Raw genomic sequence first — 19577 nt, 5'->3', positions numbered from 1 at the left:
CTGGATCCTAATCCACCAAGGGAAGGTATGTTGGAAGAAAGTAATTCAACAATGTGGGTTGATGAACCGTAAGACGTGTGGCCAGAACCTCCTGGAAAATAACCATAGCGAGGGACATTCCACAGTTGAATTAGAACAGTCACAAACAGTGAAAGAAGACATGCACCCAACACCAGAGCTGAAGACACCTCCGAAAGGGGGTGGCCCCGCCATGTCAAAACGGTAGAGGAGTAGGGGCCGAAACCGGACGTGGTTCCTCCTGAAGATGTCTTGAGCTAACCGGGTCCTATAAAGGAGCTGTTGTGGTAGCAGACCATGAAACATGGTTGAAATTCCTCCTTTAGTAATGTTCACAGAATTTGGAACCAAATGCTTTATTAAATCTACAGGGGTGGATTGTTCCCAAGCCATACCCCAAATATTGTCTGTATCAGTTATTGCATCTCTTGGGATGGTGTTAGGGTTAGGGTTAGGTTGTTATGTTTGACTAATGGAGAGATAAATGCAGCTATAAACTTAACGAATGGCAGTTTAACATATAGTACCTTGATCTTCTGATACTGGCTTCCTTCCAAGCAGACCTATCTAGCATGATCCTTCCTTGAGTTTGAGTTGATGTTGCAATCCTTTAAGGTTTTTTCAGAGCCTCTTTGACTCTTTCACAAGGTGCACCAATACTGCACTCTCCATTTGCAAATTCAAAATAATAGATCTCAGTCTAGAGTCAAAAATTCTGACAACACTTTTAGTCCTACAAAATTGGATTAAGCTTGAAAAACAAACTGGATGCCTTAGCACATCTGAGAACTTCTGTATGAAGGATTCTGTCTTGCCACTTATTGTCCAAAGCCTTCCTTAGGCAAAATTTAAGAAATGACAAATACAATTTTAATCACTTTAGAAATCAAGGAAAACAACTCTGGACATGCTTCAGTCTTATTTTACCTCTCAGCAAATCATAGATTTCACCTTACTTGAGTAGTGATGACAGAAATACAACATCAAGGTACAATATTTCATATGAGACATGAAAAATTAACATATCTAAAGAGTAGACAGGTAAACAAATGGTCAGAAATTCTTAATCTGTTACTGGCACTATATTTTTTTGATAGCTTAGAGCCAAGCCACTATGCTATCGAAAACAAAGTTCACCTAGACATTAATTGTTCTTACCATTGTTGTGTAGTTCCAGATCATTACTAACTAAGCAAATTATGATCAAAAGCATTCCAAATGTGACCATCCTATACCTTTTCCTTTGTGCAGGGAGCTTGGAGCCACATTATATGATAACTTTTATAAGATAGTAGTGTATGATTTAAGGGAGATTCAGTTGCTTGCTATTTCTAGCAAAATGTGTGAGTGTATAGAATCCTTTTTTTTTGCTTCCACCCAGACAAGGAGGGACAGTTCTGTGGAACTGACAAACATCTGTTGTCTTGCGGTGTTATGTTCAAATGCTTATGTAAGAAACATTGCCTGACATAGACTCTCTTCCTCTGTACAAAGTTATTTATCTCTCAGGTTTTTATGTTATAAACTCCACTAGTTGAAGACATTGCTGATTATAAGCTTCATAATATAAACACCACTAGGTTGAAATATACTGACTTTTATGACTCTATGTGAGTTGTAAACGATTAAAGGATTAGAATTTTGGACGGATCAGAACCTGTTCTTTTCTAAAGGGTTAAAGCAATTTTATGTTTTTTTTTATATATAATTCACATCAAAGAGATATAAATCAAAATCAGCCATTATGGCTTTATTTTAATTTCAAATTATAGCATTGAAGTAAATAATGTAAAGAATTTAGACTGATTCAGTATCATACCTTCCAGTCAATTCTACTACTTTAACTTCCAATACACACACACACACACACACAGATATGCATGTGCGCACACACATACACACACATTTACAGACATACACACACATACACACACATACACAAACACATTATTTAAACTTTACATCTAGACACTTATGGCAAACCTGAACCTAAGTACATTACAAATTTGGCATTCACCTATATAAAACCTCTGTAAAACAACAGAATTACTTGATGGATAATATATTGTGATATCAAAGATCATGAGATTTTTATCTACAACAGTTAATATGTTGTATTGCTAAATATATAGTGTGCTAAATATGCAAAATATGTTGTATTACTAAATACATAATGTGCACATGTAATATATTCTGATATCAAACTCATAGATCATGAGATTTTTAAATGCAACAGGTAATATATTGTATTGCTAAATACATTATGTACACACATATTTAAGTGTTGAGACCAACCCACCTGAAACAGACTTCAGATATCAGTTCTTTTGATAAAAAATTGATCACAGAGTTTCCAGACCCACACTCGACCACTGTCAAGAAATACAGCAAATCTGGACTCGTCAGAGAATATGACAGTATCTCAAAATGCTAGTTGTCTCTCCACCATCTCACTGACCCAATCTTTTCTCCACTTGATGTTGGCTGCTCAAAGAAGTGGCTTCCTTCTCGCTGCTCTGTCATAGTAACCAAGTTTGTGGGGATACCTGACAGTTGTTCTGGGACTGACATCAACTTGTTCTGCTATGTCAGAGGCCTTACAATGAGGATTGTCCGCCACATTTCTCTTAGCAAAGAGAAGGGTCCCGTCAGGGTGCCTTGGTTGATCTGAACAAGGGAATGTGGACTCCTTCCCCTCACTGGTGAATTGTACAATCACTCTATTAACTGTAGAAAGCAGGATCCCAAGGTTTCCTACGATTTTACGCTGACTATGTCCACCTTCAGAATGACCCACAATACAGCCTCTTTGAAATTCAGATAGTTCCAAGGCTTCTTTTGTACACGGCATGATTAAGCAGTCACATATAGAACCTGAAACATAAAAATGTTATATAATATGTGTATGTATGTGTATGTGTATGTATATGAATGTGTGTTACTGTCTCCTTGACTTCATGTGCTAGTTGTAACATGTCTGGTCATGGAGAATGTTACCTTGCTTGGAAATAGATGAAGGTTGGCAACAGGATGGGCATCCAGACATAGAAAATCCAGTTTGACAACTTCCATCTGACCCATGCAAGAATGGAAAAGTGGATGTAGAATGATGACATCTTCATAATATACAAAATTTTCTTTGAAATAAGATATCAGAATTGTCTATTTTTGGTTGTTTCCCTACTGAACATCCATTTTTGTATCAACAGTACCTGAGACTCCAGAAGAAAACCTAGAAGATCTCCTGTCCTATGATGATGTTTTCTGGGATTATTTCAATCATTTTCTTAAGGCACCGGTAAGTTTCTACATATTTGATACTGAAAAGTTTGATTGTAAGCAATATGTATTGCTGTAATAATATTTTTGACTTGGAACATGCATGGTTTATAACTCTTAGATTTTGTTCTGACATATTTCATCTAATACTTATCTTTACAATACATAGCTTGTAGAATATATCATCAACCATACTATAATTTTAAAATATGTGCTCATGTTTGACAAAGAAAAACACTTGATCGAGTGTATATGCATGTATAAATACATATACCAGATTCTGTATATTTCTTCTACAAGCACACACACACTCTCTTACATATACACACACACACACACACACACACACACACACTTTTACACACACACACACTCTTTTACACACACACACACACACACACAAACTGTACCACAGCATGTTACTAATTACATTATTATTTTCCATGCAGATAGCATCCCTGAGTAAATCCCCTCTGTTATTATGTTATCATACATAATTGCACATACCTAGAGTAATTTCTTATTTACAAATCTGGTCATCATGGCAAAGATTATACTTCTGATAAGATCAAAACATACATGAAATTACTACCATGTCTGCCAAAGATCAGATCAATTTCCTTTCTCAGCACAAGTCTGTTTCTAGTTTATATTACTGTAAATATCCATGCATAATATGACATTTTGTTGTACCAAAATCAGGAATAAAACATTAAGGTTGCATATAATGGTTTCACATCTTAGTGCTCAGCCAGCAATTTCAGAGGAGGGGAAAATCAATTACATCAACCTCAGTACTTAACTAGTACTTATCTTATTGACCCCGAAAGGATGAAAAGTAAAGTCAACCTCAGCAGAATTTGAACTCAGAATTAGAAAAATGGACAAAATGCCACTAATCATTTAGCCTGGCATGCTAACAGTTCAGCCAGTTTGCTGCCTTAGGGCTGTGGATAATACATAGCATAAGACTGTAAAGTTTTTCCCCACTCACTTTTATGAAGCGAATACACAATGGGGTTATAAAATGTATCAGGAAAATAGTTTGAAACAATTATTCGAAAACAGTTATTCGAAAAACAGTTATTCAAAATAAATATCCTTTGTGAACTTGATCTTTAATTTAATCGTTTTTGTTTAAATAAAATGAAAAATTTAGAATAATTAACATTTGGTATAATTGTCCTTTTGAATAATTTTCTTTCATACAATTTTCCATTCAAATAAATGCTTTTCAAATAATTGTTTTCAAATTATTGTTTTTGAACAATTATTTTCAAGCAATGTTCACATAATCGTAATAAAGCCTTATCATTTAAAAAAAAAAAATAAAATTACAGGTCAAATAAACATTGGAGATGCTTTTCCCCGACACCGGTGGTGGTGGTTGTGGTTCTGGTGAACTTTGCTGCAGTAGATACCAGATCAGTATTCTGCAATTTCTTGCTGAACAACGTGCACAGGTGATTTGTTTATAGGGATCAAATGTCTGTGCTCTACTTTAGCTCACTCACTCCATCAAATGAACATTGCCTTGTGCATGGTGTGCTACATGTCAGATGTTGAAGTGATCAAAGCAGAAAGTAAATTAAGTGTTTTACTCACAAGTGTTGTACAACAACACACAGCCTGATCAGAGAATTGAAAACTTGAAACTTGCAATTGTGAATGTAACCCCATAACCACTGAGCCACTTGCTCTCACATTACTGGAACTACTCAGAGGTATTGCAAGCTCTTCTTCTGAGCCCATTACAATGTTTAAAGCCCTTCCATACCATCAAGTAGCTCAGGGTCACATGAACATTGCTCATTAGTCAGTATGCTTTACCTGAGTGGGGCAGCTAGAACTGAATATTGTTTTCTCTGCAGAATGTTTCCACATGTGATCTCTTGTCAACCACAACTGCCTTGAGTTGGTTTCAGCTGTGGTGCTTATCTCCTTGGTGACTTTTTTTTAGTTGTCTGGGTTTCAGATCAGCCTTCTGCAAGAAATAGCACACTGATCTGGTTGGAAAGTTGCAACAGCTGACTTAAATAGGGAATGAAATTAAATACTAAAGAAACTAACACACTAGATTATGGTTGATTATCAACCCTTGTAGTAGCAATGCAACAGCATAGCATTATATGTTTTTAACACAATTCAAGCCCCCAAAATTGTTATACATATTATACTTGGTAACATTATACATAAATATCTATGACAATTGAGATATCAATTTAATCAACCTTTCGCTAAGGTAGATGCGAGCTTAGCTCTCCTTGGTGCAGCTAGTGTTTTGATTAATCAAAGCTTGCATCATATTAGTGCTTACATTACTACATATAGTCTGCACTGTTATAACAGTTATCATCATTGCTACTGATGTAATTTGTCACTGTATCTGTGACTAGTAAGCATTCACATCCACTGTAAATCCACTAACACTTCCATTGATTATAAGCTGTACTCAATGTGTTATTATTTAAGTCGTTGAGAAGGCAGCGAGCTGGCAGAATTGTTAGCATGCTGTGCGAAATGCTTAGCGGCATTTCGTCTGCTGCTACATTCTGAGCTAAAATTCTGCCGAGGTCAACTTTGCTTTTCATCCTTTTGGGGTTGATAACATAAGTACCAGTGGAACACTGGGGTCAGTGTAATCGACTCATCTCCACCTCTCTCAAGCTGCCTTTGTGACAAAAATTTGAAATAATTATTTAGGCAATTGGATTTATTTGGAAAACATCTGGAGTAACATTACACATTGTAATGGTGTTATTGAATGGTTGGGAGTAATTAAGGGCTTCGACAGATGTAGAAGTGCAGAGCTCCTGGCCTCATTTTTTATAGCCTACATACTTGATGGAAATTATCTTTGGTCCAGAGACCTAACTTGATTCTTAACAACAAGGTGTATTCTATAAAACATCCATGATACAGGTAGTTGAGTTAAAATTAAGCCAATACTCATGTTTGAGAATGGTTTCTCCATTGGGCTGCCACACAGTTTCTATCTACAAAATTCTACTCACTTTGATCAGCCCAAGACTCTGACAGAAGATACTTGACCAAGGGGCAGTGCAATGGGATTGAACCTAAAACCACATGGTTGTGAAGCAAACTCTTTAACCATATAGCTCTGTATTGCATTTTGTAGCAAAGAATAGGTCACCTCTGATACAATTCTGAGACATTGCAATTATGTACTGTTTTAATGTGATTCAATATAATTCAGCTACTATTATGCGCTTCATTTTGGCTTAAGGTAAAGCTTCTATTTACTTAACTGTCAAAATTGGATTTGTAGTCTTACATTTCTACAAATGAAATTCAAGGATGGAAATGGCATGAGGGTTATACACAGCAGTTGGAATGCTTTTGCAATTAAGCTGTCCAATGTGACATGCACACATACCCATTTTTGTATTATACTGCGTAGAACTAAAGTAATTGACTAAGACAAGAGAGCTGAATTTGGGTGAAAAAACATAGAAGCCTATAATGTATATAGCTTCAATGTGTCTATCTTCACACAGCTTTTTGAATTCTGTTGATGAATATGAATTCTATGAGAAACTCATTGTCCTTGGTTTATATAGTTAAAATTTACAGACAGCAAAAGATGAAGACAGGTGAAGGAATAACAAGCAGGTTTTATTAGTTTAACACTTGTGAAGAATGGAAAAGTCTCTGACGTTTCAAGCCTATGCACTTTGACGGAAAGGATTAAGAGGAAAAAAACAGAGAGAAAATGGAAAAAAAAATGGAGAGAAAAAGAAAATGTTAGGGATTAATGAATGGTTCAACATGATGAAATGGCTGGAAGAAAGAGGCTGAATGGAAGGGAGATAAGAACGGTGACCCAGATGAAGCTAAGGTGTACAAGCACATGTGTGTATGTGAGAATGGTGAGTGTGAGTGTGTATATATGAATGGGAGGTGAATGCGTGAGTATGTATGTGTGGGCAAGCTGAAAATTGTGTGAACCTGTGCGTGTATATGAGTATAAGTAACTTAGTGCATTGGTTTATACTACTTCAACTTATAAAGCAGAACAAAAACTGTCATGACACTGTGTTAAGTTTATAAAGGTGCTTCTGCACCACTTCTAGCATCATAGAGTCAAATTTTTTTCATAAGCATTTCTTCTACACAGCTACATAGACATAGTACATTGTTTTGTTGAAGGGAAAAAAAGACATCCTATCAACTCCAAGGAATGTGATTCTTATTTTGAAATTCTGTAAGATGTTTATAGAGAAATTAGAGTTGATTCCTCTATAAACTTGTCTTTAATGTATATATACCTGTCACTAAGACTATTGTATATGAATTAAGCTTTTACATAATAAAAAAAAAAAACCCACATGTGATTATCAAAAGCTCATACAGGAAGTCACAGCTCTATTTTTGATATATTTCCGATAATTCTTGGCACATTTTCAGCCCCTTTTGCTTCATCTTATAATTTGGACAGTATTAGCAATTACAAATTCAGAATTATCAAAGCTGAATTTCATGTTGATTACTGAAATTGGATCCAAATCAATCTGTTTTATACTTAATAATGATGGGTATTTCCTGTTGTCAACTAACTAATCAGTGCTTTAAATATACAGTAATGCATCAATTACTGTGGATAAAGGATACTGCAAGATCACTGTAGTTTTCACAACTCCATCGTTCAAATACTACTACTACTACTACTACTACTACTACTACTACTACTACTACAACATCATCATCATCATCATCATCATCATCATCATCATCATCGTCGTCATCATCGTCATCATCGTCACCACCACCACCACCACCACCACCACTACCACCACTATCATCATCATCATCCATGGTATGTGGAAGTTCCTGTCGGTTACATTACATGTCATCTTTAAACTGATTGATGAATATTTTCACTATACTTAAATCAATGCAATTGCAACGACATTGAGATATTTGAAATAGGATGTCCCTAACCAGCTCCAGTGTCCAGCAAAGCAAATTCATTTTTCTCTAATGCTATTTGATACTTTTAGAAGTTTCTTGTATTAATGAGGTGTTCATTCCATGACACACTGAAAATGGAATAAAACATGTGCACATAGCCACATGCTTCATGCCATCAGTGCCATATCTAGAGTATGTGCTGTTTGGGGAAACCCTCAAGTTTACCACACTCCCTAACAGGACCTCCAGCCTTATACAGTAGACCCAAAACTGCTACCCCCATAAAAGTGTCACCTAGGGCAGATAGCCCTCATTGCTATCTCTCTCACACACCTAGATACTTTACTGCATGCCAAGTAGGTATTCAAATATACAAATACATGTAAAATTGCCAATACATATCCAGATTTTCAAAAATATTAACCTTTTAATTTTCTTAAATCCCTTACAGAAAAAAGTGCATGAAAGGTGATATACAGGATGTTTGGGCAAATTTGACAGTTTCCATAAAAGGAAAATAAAACACAATATCCCATCTAAAAATGAAAGTATTTTAAAAAGTCAAAAAGTATCAACTAGATTATGGCTGGGATAGAACAGTTTATTCTAAGTAGCTGCCCTCACCTTCCACCACAGCCTCAAGACAGCTCCAGAATCTAGTGTGTGCATTCCTCACTGTGTCCTTGGGAAGATCTTCTGCCACCTCCATTATCTTGACCATCAGCTCTTATTGTTAAAATGAAATTATTTTCAAATTTCGTTTTTCAGGTTTTCCCAATTGGTTTATCTTATAACCGTTTAACAGGAGCTTTTGAGGACAGCCAACCAAATATTAATGAAAATGGTTCTACAGAAACACCCTTGTCTCAGTATGGAGCTACATCAGAAGAATGTGAGAGGATGCTTTCATGGGCACAATACAGAAGACTACCACTTTTTATAAGGCGAGTTTAGAAAACTATTCTTGCAAATTAACTTCTGACACCAAGTAATCTAATTAATTACATTTGAATAAATGTATACAATATCTTTTATCTTTTATTTGCTTCAGTCACCTGACTGTAGCCATGCTGGAGTGCCACCTTGATATGTTTAGTTGAATAAATTAATATCAGTACTTAGTTTTTAATAGTCTGGCACTTATTCTATTGGTCAGTTTTGCCAAACCACAAAGTAAACAACCCAACACTGATTGTCAAGTGGTGGGGAGACAAACACAAACATAGACACACACACACACACACACACACACACACACACACACACACACACACACATATACATTCATATGTGTGGAGGGGGAGAGAAAGAGAGAGAGACAGACAGACAGAGACAGAGAGAATGAGCATTCTCACAGTTTCTGTCTACCAAATTTACTCACAAAACATTGGTCACTGCAGGGCAATAGCAGGAAACCCTTGCTTAAGGTGCTGCACTGTGGAACTGAACCCAAACCCACAAAGTTGCAAAGTGAGCTTCTTAACCACACAGCATGCTTAGAATATATGTATATTTTGGGCATAATTGTCTGTCTTCCTAAGAAAATAGTTCATATAATTTAATATTAGCCTTGTATTAAGACAGCAAGCTGGCAGAATTGGTAACATGCCAGGCAAAATGCTTAGCATTTCGTTTGTCTTTACATTCTGAGTTCAAATTCCACTGAGGTCGACTTTACCTTTCATCCTTTCAGGATTGAGGAAATAAGTACCAATTGAATACTAGGGTTGATGTAACTGACTTACCCCTCCCCTAGAATTGCTGCCCTTGTGGAAAAATTTGAAACCAATTTTAACCTTGTATGGATCAGAGGACTTAATATATACAAGTATTGCTGGACTGGTGTTTTCAGCCAATTGGGATATAAAAGAGAACCTAAAAATACAAACCCTTACTGAAATTTCAGACAACAATTGAAGTGTTATTTACTGTATCACATCAATAAGTTGATAATTGATCTGGCAGGACACATCCTTCTCTAAGTTACTGTCTGCAGCCAAATATCGTAAGAATGTGGAGTAAGCATAGTGATGTCATGTGACCAAGAGTCAATCTTGTATTGTAGATTTGGGTAACAACCTACTTATACCTGCTTATTTATGAATGCTGTTTTAGAATAAAGTGTGCAAAAATATAGGTGAAAGTTGTTTTTGAGTAAAAAACACAAAAAATAATAGACCATGTTTTGTTTCCTGATCTTTGCAGGTCTGAACTCTTTAGAGAAATGAAGCTCTGTAAGCAAATATTACGGCCTTTGGATGAGCAGCGAGTGGGAGATAGCCAAGAATCAAGCCAACTTATTCGAGGTTACAGTCGGCAAACTGGAAGTTGTGTTTCCAGTCTTAGTAATGGCGCTTCTTCCACTTTTATTGAAAGTCAAGAACCAAACTATTCTTGGATAAATTTAACATATTCTGCTCCGCAACCACAAAGAACATATTTTTCTCAGACTGCATCAGAACCAAGTAAGTAATTCAAATATACTTTGTGTAAGAGGTATGGTTTTTGGGATTAAGAAGCTTACTTTGCAGCCACATGGTTTCATGTGTAGTCCCACTGTATGACACCTTGGGCAAGTGTCTTTTATTATAACCTCAGGCCTTGTGAGTGAATTTGATAGATGGAAATTGTGTGGAAGCCCATTATATGTGAATGTATATATATATGTATGTATGTATGTATGTATCTTTGCATGCATTATGAGTCCCTGCATGTGTGTATGTATTTATGTATGTATACATGTGTGTATGTGTGTGTGTGTATGCATGTATTTTGTGTGTGCCATTGTGTTTGTCCTCTCCTACCACTTGACAACCAGTGTTGATCATTTTGTATCCCATATCCTAGCGGCTCAGACTTATAATAAGTACTGAGGTTGATATGTCTGACTAAACCTTTCAAGGCAGTACCCCAGCTCCATTCACATTGAAGACTTCAAGTTCTGTAATATCCTTTACTATTAGATTCATAGAACAGGGACAAATACATTGACTACTTAATTTTAAAGTCAGCAATTTTTTGAAAACACATTTATTTCATGAAGAATCTAAAACCATTTTGCACATTTTGCATATTTATTTATTTTACTGTTCATATTTGTTCTTTATAATTTTCTTTATAGTATGAATGTTTGTTTTTAATTTTATTTATTGAAAAATATCGAATATAGATATATGACTTCCTGCATGGGAAGTTTATTTTCCAAAGTAATTGGATAATAAACAAGTACCCAAAGAGTTAATAGTTCATATCCTGTCACCTCCACTGTAATTTTCAAGAGCCCCTTTCATTAAGTTCTAAGTAGATATAAAATTGTGATATTATCCTTATGAAATTCACTAATATTTGGTTGGCTTGCAATAATTGTTTTTAATTTAGATACAAAGCAAGCAGCTTTTAGGAGGAGGGGCTTCATCAATTAAATTGACAGGTACCTATCAACTTCGGAAGGATGAAAAGTAAAGTTGATTTTGACAGGATTTGAAATCAGAACATAAATAACTGGTAGAAATGCCATAGGCTTTTTCTGATTCCTTTATGATTCTGCCAGTTTACCACTTTATGGAAAGAATGTCACAGGAATTTTTCCAATATTCTTACTGTACTGCTGGCTTACTTATCATTATAATCATTTATTGAAAATCTTCCATACTGGTATGGATTGGATGGCTTGACAGGATCCAATGGGCCTAAAAACGGCTTCATGTGTTGCAGTGTCTATTTAACATGGTTTCTATAGCTGAGACTCTTCCTATCACAAACCATATTACAGCCTGTACCAGATGCTTTTTTCATATACCAGAGTAACTAGAATATATATTAAAATCTCTCATAACTTTCAACTATTTACTTTTTCAGAGATAAAAATGTCATTTTAAAATAACTTCCAGATGAATTAATTTTCTATAAGTCTTTTAAAAAATTTTCTTCTATTTTGTGTTTCTTTTATCAAGCTAGTGGAGTTATTGTTGATGATGGATACCTCACTTCCTGCACACAGAAAGACAGTGATATATTAATAGTTGAAAGTAAGACCCCTAAATCTACCAATAACTTTGGTAAAGAAAGCATACCTCAGTGAGTTTTCTTATTTTAAACCTTACTCGCAATTTTTTAATATGAACTGGTTTCTTTGATAAAAGCTTTTTGGAATGTGGATTGATTTTAAAATTAAATATTATACGTTGTATATGATTCCTAGCAGATGAATAAGATATTTAGGATGGTGAGGGATCAAAGGTTGAAGGTCTCCTTTTGATGAGAGACAATAAGATTTTGACAAATTACAAGCATAATAATATAAAAAGTTCACAAGTCTTGTTATAACATGAATGCTTATGCCAGGCAACTTATAATTCAGAGCAAAGGAAAGAAATAGGAACAAAAGGTAAATCTTTCAACAATTTACTAATTTAATTTTATAATAAAAATAGTAGCCAGAACTAATTTAATTCTTTAATAAAAACAGTGGCCAGAACTAATTTAATTTTATAATCAAGACAGTGGCCAGAATTAATTTAATTTGATAATAAAAATAGTGGCCAGAACTAATTTAATTCTATAATAAAAACGGTGACCAGAACTAATTTAATTTTATAGTAAAGATAGTGACCAGAACTAATTTAATTTTATAATCAAAACAGTGGCCAGAATTAATTTGATTTTATAATAAAAATAGTGGTCAGAACTAATTTAATTTTAAAATAAAAATAGTGGCCAGAACTAATTTAATTCTATAATAAAAATAGTGGCCAGAACTAATTTAATTCTATAATAAAAACGGTGTCCAGAACTAATTTAATTTTAAAATAAAAATAGTGGCCAGAACTAATTTCATGCAAATTTTAGTCCAACAGTAGAAGAATGTTATACATAATAATGGCTAAGAAACATTAGTACATAAGAGAATACAAAAAAAATAATAAATATTGCATGTTTTGTGAGAGTAAAGAGCATGTTTAATGTAATGCTGCATGAGTTGAAAATAATTGTAGAAATTTTCATACTATACAACTAAAGTTTACTTTCAATTTGATGTAAGATATAAGCATCGTAAAATACAGGCAAAAGTTTTTACTTTCCTTTTTTAGTGTAAAAAGGTTGTGCATTATTTCAGTATGTTAAAAAGTTATTCACTCTAAAACAAATGGTAAGTTAGTGCAAGGCAAGGAAAATAAGTCTCTGCGTCTGATTATAATATGTGTTGCAAGAAATAGTTTGTGATGTCAAGTTTATTCAACAGGAAAGAGAGTTCAGTATCATGATGACATCTTATTGCCCTGTCTTATTGCCCTGCACGCGATTAAAATTGGAAAGTTTGTGAGGAATCCATTGACCCAATTTGCTGACGTCTCCAATGGCATGCAGGTGTCAATGAATGGTTGAATGACCAAATCCAAACTTCTCTGCTAGTTCCTCAACAGTTATAATGTGATTTTGTTCCACCAGGGTTTGCAGGATATCCTCATCAAGCTCTGCGGATCTTCCAGGATGAGACTCATCTTCTAGGCTGTAGTTTCCAGCTCAGAATTTTTGGAACTACCATTGACACTGGCTTACACTTATTGTTCGATCCCCTTATACTGCATTAATATTCCTCACACTTTCTGCTGCATTGTTGCCTAAATTGAATTCTTAAAGCAAAATATGTCGAATATGCTCCTTTGTCATTTCCATTATATAGCTTTGGAAAAATAACTGTTAAAATTGAACTGCACTCTTCAAATATTCCACTAAAAATAAGTACAGGGTAAAATTACTACTTGCTTTTATAGCAAGTTGATGTAGGTAGTTTATCCTGTCCCCCTCCAACTTTTAGCTCATGCAATTGAAAAAAGTGCATTATTTATGGGATGACCCAATATTTTTGCCCTTATTCTTTCAGAAATTCCTCTTCTCTTCCAAAACAATCAGAAACCAAAGATGTAGCAACTGGAGACCCAACGAGCCTTCCTCAGTCATCATTCTCAGTATTAACACCCAAATCACAGACAAAGATACGGGAGGTAACGTTTTCTAGGGAAAACACAATGCTGTCCTATAAGTGCGATTCTCAAGGTGACTTTACAATTTAATCTAATTCATTTTTTATATCTTCCACTGTCCCTCATGCATACATACATCACGCACAAACATACACATATATCCTCATCCTCATTATCATTTTCCTCATCCTCATCCTCATCCCCATCATCATCATCATCAGCCCCTCCTCCTCATTATCATCATCATCATCAGCCCTCCTCCTCCTCCTCCTCTTCCTCCTCCCCATCATCATCATCATTATCATCAGTTTATATTCACTCTCCATACCTGCATGGGTTGGATGGGATGTCATTCAGAGCCATTTCATATCCAGAGTTACTGACTTCCCTAAGATGGCTTAGAGGACTAGGTCTCATTTATATTTTCCATTGCTAACAGTTTCTAAGGTTTGTGATGTCAAGTTTATTTCTATAGTTTGTGCTGTCAAGTTTATTCAAGAGCAAAGCAAGTTCCATATCATGATGACATCTTATTACCCTGTCAGCAACTGGTTCATTTTGACATGAAGGCTCTTATCTATTAAATAGCTGTAGTCTCCAGCTATGTAGCAAAACATATTCAATGGAGAATATCCACCAACTACCTTATGAAGTGTATTGGATGCATTTCCTCATGCTACAACCTGTACAGAGGATAGTAATCTGCCTTTGCTGTCTCTGCCCATACACCAATCGCAAGCGTTGAAATGTCAAATTGTTACAACACAGGTTCCTAAAGCACGTCACTTTACTTTTTACTCCAACACTGAATCATCAGAAGTGAAGGCATGTGGCTTAGTGGTTAGGGCATTTGGCTCATGATCATAAGGTCACGAGTTCAATTCCTGGCAATACATTGTGTCCTTGAGCAAGACACTTTATTTCACACTGCTCCATTCGAGTCTGCTGGCAAATGAGTTGTATTTCTAATTCAAAAGGGCCAGCCTTGTCACTCTGTGCCATGCTGAATCTTCCTGAGAACTAGGTTAAGGGTACATGTGTCTGTGGGGTGCTCAGCCACTTGCATGTTAATTTCACGAGCAGGTTGTTCTGTTAATTGGATCACCTGGAACCCACATATTTATAACTGATGGATGTTGGTGAATGACTTTCTAGCTTGTATTATAACACTAGTATTAGTTATACTAATACCAATGAACTTTTTGCTGCAACTGTCATACTTTTCCTGAAAGAGAGGTTATATGAAATATAAGTAAAAAAATTTTTAAAAGGATAAAATTCTATGTTGAGGATGAATCTGCATTTATTTATTTATTTGTTTATTTATCTATTTATTTATTTATCTATTTATTTATTTTCTTTTATTTGTTTCAATCATTAAACTGTAGCCACACTGGAGCACTGCCTTTGAAAAGTTTTTGTCAAATGAATTGACCTCAGAACATTTTTTTAAGCCTGATACTTATTCTATCAGACTCTTTTACCAAACTGCTGAGTTAAAAGGACATAAACACACCAACACTGGTTGTCAAGTGGTTGTGAGGGACAAACACAAACACAAACACACACACACACACACACATGGGCTTTTTTCAGTTTCCATCTACCAAATCCACTCACAAGGTTTTGGTCAGCCCAAGGCTATGGTAGAAGACACTTGCCCAAGTTGCCACACAGTGGGACTGAACCAAAAAACACGTGGTTGGAAAGTAAACTTCTTACCACACAGCTATGCCTGGCCTGCGTCTATTTTGTTATCTACATTGTTGAAGCACTTAATTACCAAGGTAATATTCCATAGAGAATAGTTTGCAGTTCATTTAATTTCTGTTGTACTGGTATCTGGATTGTTTTTAGTTACTATACCCAGTTTATTTTTGGTGGCATTTATAAGTCTAATTATGGACTGCTATGACTTGATAACAAGTGTTTACTGTAGCTGTGTAATATGAATATCATCCTCAAGATTGCTTTAAATTGTATTTATGATAAAATGAAACTAAAAACATTTTCATGTTTGCTTTCAGAGAAGAATGAAGTTATTAAACATCCAAATGGTGGCATTTGTCCAACACCTCAAAGAAACGATGTTTCTCACCATTTTTTCAGGTAAATTACTATACTACAGGTTTTCTATTAATGGTTGAATAAATGTAAATGACTAACTTAAACTTATGTAAGGTTATAGGTTAGCTAATGTCTGTTTTGAGCCTACAGACTCCACCCCAGTAATTGACTAGTACTAACTTAAGCCCTTTGCTCCCAATAGAAGTTAGGCCATCAATAACTTTTCTCCAGTTATCATATCTAGGACGTCTCAAGACTATTCTCTCTGTATGGGTCCATCCTCATCAGTGTCATATGTTTCCCTGAAGGAAGGCCTTCCTCTCGCAGGTTTTCTTGGTTTTGAATCGTCATCAATGCTTCTATAACTTAGTATCTTTTTTAGGCTTTACACAAGCTCATATATACCTCAGAGGAGAGACGCTTCATATTATTCTGGCCTCTATCCTTTTATCTGTCTAGCATGAGAAGCTCTACCAAGAGCACACTCTTCACTAACATAGCTCTCAAGGTCATTGAGGCACACAAGCTACCACATCGTAACAAGGACTGGAGCTTATGGTGTTGCTTTATTTTATTTTATTGGCCCTGGAAGAATGAAAGGCAAAGTTGATTTTGACACGATTTGAACTCAGTATGTAAAGGGTCATAACTTAATACCACAATGCATTTGATCAGATACTCTAGCAATTCTGCCCATCCACCAATTTTGTTTTCCTAAATATTGATTTTTAAAATATATAAAAGGCCTCAAATTTTGGGAAAGAGTATAGCCAATTATTTTAATCCCAGTACTTGAACAATACCTTAGTTTATCAGTCCTTAAAGGATAAAAGGTAAAGTTCGCCTCAGCAGGATTTGAACTCAGTATATAAAGAGCCATAACTAGATATTGTAAAGCACTTTGTCCATTGCCTCTAAATATAATACAATCACTCTAAATATAATATATATACACTATACAGTGTAATTATTTAGATTAGGAGTCTCTTTGCACCATTTTTATACATTGAGGACCTCTTTAATCTCCACCCAATTAACTATATCTTATCTCCAAGCTCTGAAATTTCTTCTATTCTTTTCTTCTGTTTTTAATGCATAACTTACCTTTCTTCAACCCTTTTAGCTATGTTCATTCATTTGTCCCACCCTACTATTAATTTTATCTAAAACCCAGTTCTTATATATTTACGTATTATCCTCAAATAACATGTCTTCCTCTCTTCAATAAAATAATAAAAAAAAACAACTTGTGCTTAATGACATTAAATAATTACTTTTTTGCAAAATCTAGCTTACAAAAATAGTATTTTGTATTGCTAGAAACTTTGTGGAAATTTGCTTCCTTCATTATTTTGTAATTGCCCATATAGAATGTATGTAAACATATCTTTTCTGGTATTGTACGGCTATAATGTCCAAAATTTTCTATCAACTTATCTTGCTGGAGTTATCCCCCTTGCTTGTTGTATGAGTGTATCATAGGGGCATAGATGAAGACTCAATATTTGTGTTCAGAAATAAACATTTGAGATACTTTGCCCCAAGCAGGAATCATGTAATAAAATAACTTTCTCCTTATTAAGATGGTTTTCAGACACATGAAATGTTGATGGAAGGTTTTAATTTAGATCAATTTAAACCAAGAAGTTTGTATCAAGTTGGGTCGGCGCTGATTGATCAGGCCTATCATCAAACTCGTTCCAATTATGACCATCCTGTCTTTTGTTATGTATCACTTATATAGGATTAAATAATCAAAAATGATAAGGTATGATATAAGTTACTATTTTTAACAGATCAAGATACTCAGTTATTTGAATGTTTCGTGTGGTGGTATCACATTGTTTGGTTTCATTATAGAACATCATCAGCACCAGTCTGCTATAGGGACTTGCTCAGGGTCAATTGGTACAATCAGTTTGATGAAATATTTGGCAATAGCACACCTGCAAATGAATATTCTGCTCAACCTTTCATTGATTTTAACAATGGTACCAGTAATGATACCACAACAGATGTTGATATTCATAATATGGAAACTCGCCTACAAATGACACTCCATGATGTGAAAAGACACATTATGGGATCGGTAAATATCTCTTTAATTATTGCTTTCTTTTTCTGTTTTTTTTTTCTTTAAATTCAATCCTATAATACAACATTCTTTTCAGATTTTTTCAGTATCCAAGAATGGTGTCCCCCATTCCTAAGAATGGGGGACACCACCATCATCATCATTTAACGTCCATTTTCCATGCTAGTGTGGGTAAGATGGTTTGACTGAGGCTGATAAATCAGAGAGCTGTATCGGGCTCCAGTCTGTTTTTGCTTTGTTTCTATGTCTGGATGCCCTTCCTAATGCCAACCACTCTACAGAATGCACTGGGTGCCTTTTTATGTGTCACCAACAAGAGTACCTTTTATATGTGACCAATATGGAGGTGCCTTTTATATGTGATCAGTATAGGGGTGCCTTTTACGTGTCACTGGCACAAGGGTGCCTTTATGGTGTTAAATAAACAATATCAAAATGATAAGCTAATGCAAATACAAATTAGGAGATTTTTTTTCACGAGAGCTTAGTATACTCATTAAGCCTAATATGGGTACTAGAGGCTAAAATTCACAAAGTATCATTCATATGAACATATTAAGATACTTCCAACATTGTTGATGTGTAATTCTCAGATTTTGTCAATGATGTTGTGAGACTGTGGCTAGATTTGAACCACCTCACTTAAATTTCCAACTATGTGCCACAGTCTACTCATATATCCCATAGAAGACATGGCCAGTCCCATTACAGAACAGAACACCTGCATAAATGTTTATTGGTCTGTCAGCATTGACTGGTGTGTGTATCAACTAACAATGGCGAACATCAAAGAGGGTTATGTAAATTTTCCCCCAATGTGCAATTAAAGGTTCTAGAAAGTTTTGCCCATGATTATATAAACTGGGAATTAGGACCCCCCACCCCATTCTAGAGTAAAAAAGTTACTTTGCTCCATGAGATGTGCTCTCACCTCCTTCTATTTGTTCTTATATAGTACTCTAAAAATACATGAATGATAAAGGTTAATTACCTTAGTGTTTTGATGTTTACACCCATCCATCTATCTATTTATCTGCTCTATCTTCTCTTATTTCTATAATAATGTAGGACATAAGCAATGTGACAAATTTAATGAGATCATTCTCTACATCTTCTATGTTGTAAGTCTTCAAGTATTAGCTACAAACGCACAAAAATGTTCTTCAGTAATATATATATATATATATATATATATATATATA

The 19577-nt window shown here is 35.0% G+C and overlaps 1 protein-coding gene across 1 annotated transcript in view; it reads left to right on the top strand.

Moving 5' to 3' along the window:
- LOC106867448 (uncharacterized) overlaps positions 1 to 19577 on the top strand; it is an 89881-nt gene that overhangs the window by 15448 nt on the left and 54856 nt on the right. Inside the window, exons 3-9 of the mRNA XM_014912326.2 lie at positions 3228 to 3316; positions 8998 to 9173; positions 10435 to 10694; positions 12183 to 12306; positions 14114 to 14286; positions 16241 to 16322; positions 18141 to 18369. Coding sequence (XP_014767812.1) covers positions 3228 to 3316; positions 8998 to 9173; positions 10435 to 10694; positions 12183 to 12306; positions 14114 to 14286; positions 16241 to 16322; positions 18141 to 18369 — 1133 coding nt within the window. The remainder of the gene's footprint in view (positions 1 to 3227; positions 3317 to 8997; positions 9174 to 10434; positions 10695 to 12182; positions 12307 to 14113; positions 14287 to 16240; positions 16323 to 18140; positions 18370 to 19577) is intronic.

This window comes from Octopus bimaculoides, chromosome 6 (genome assembly GCF_001194135.2).
Source record: "Octopus bimaculoides isolate UCB-OBI-ISO-001 chromosome 6, ASM119413v2, whole genome shotgun sequence".
NCBI classification, from domain to species: domain Eukaryota; kingdom Metazoa; phylum Mollusca; class Cephalopoda; order Octopoda; family Octopodidae; genus Octopus; species Octopus bimaculoides.
This window is presented reverse-complemented; position numbering and strand designations above follow the sequence as displayed.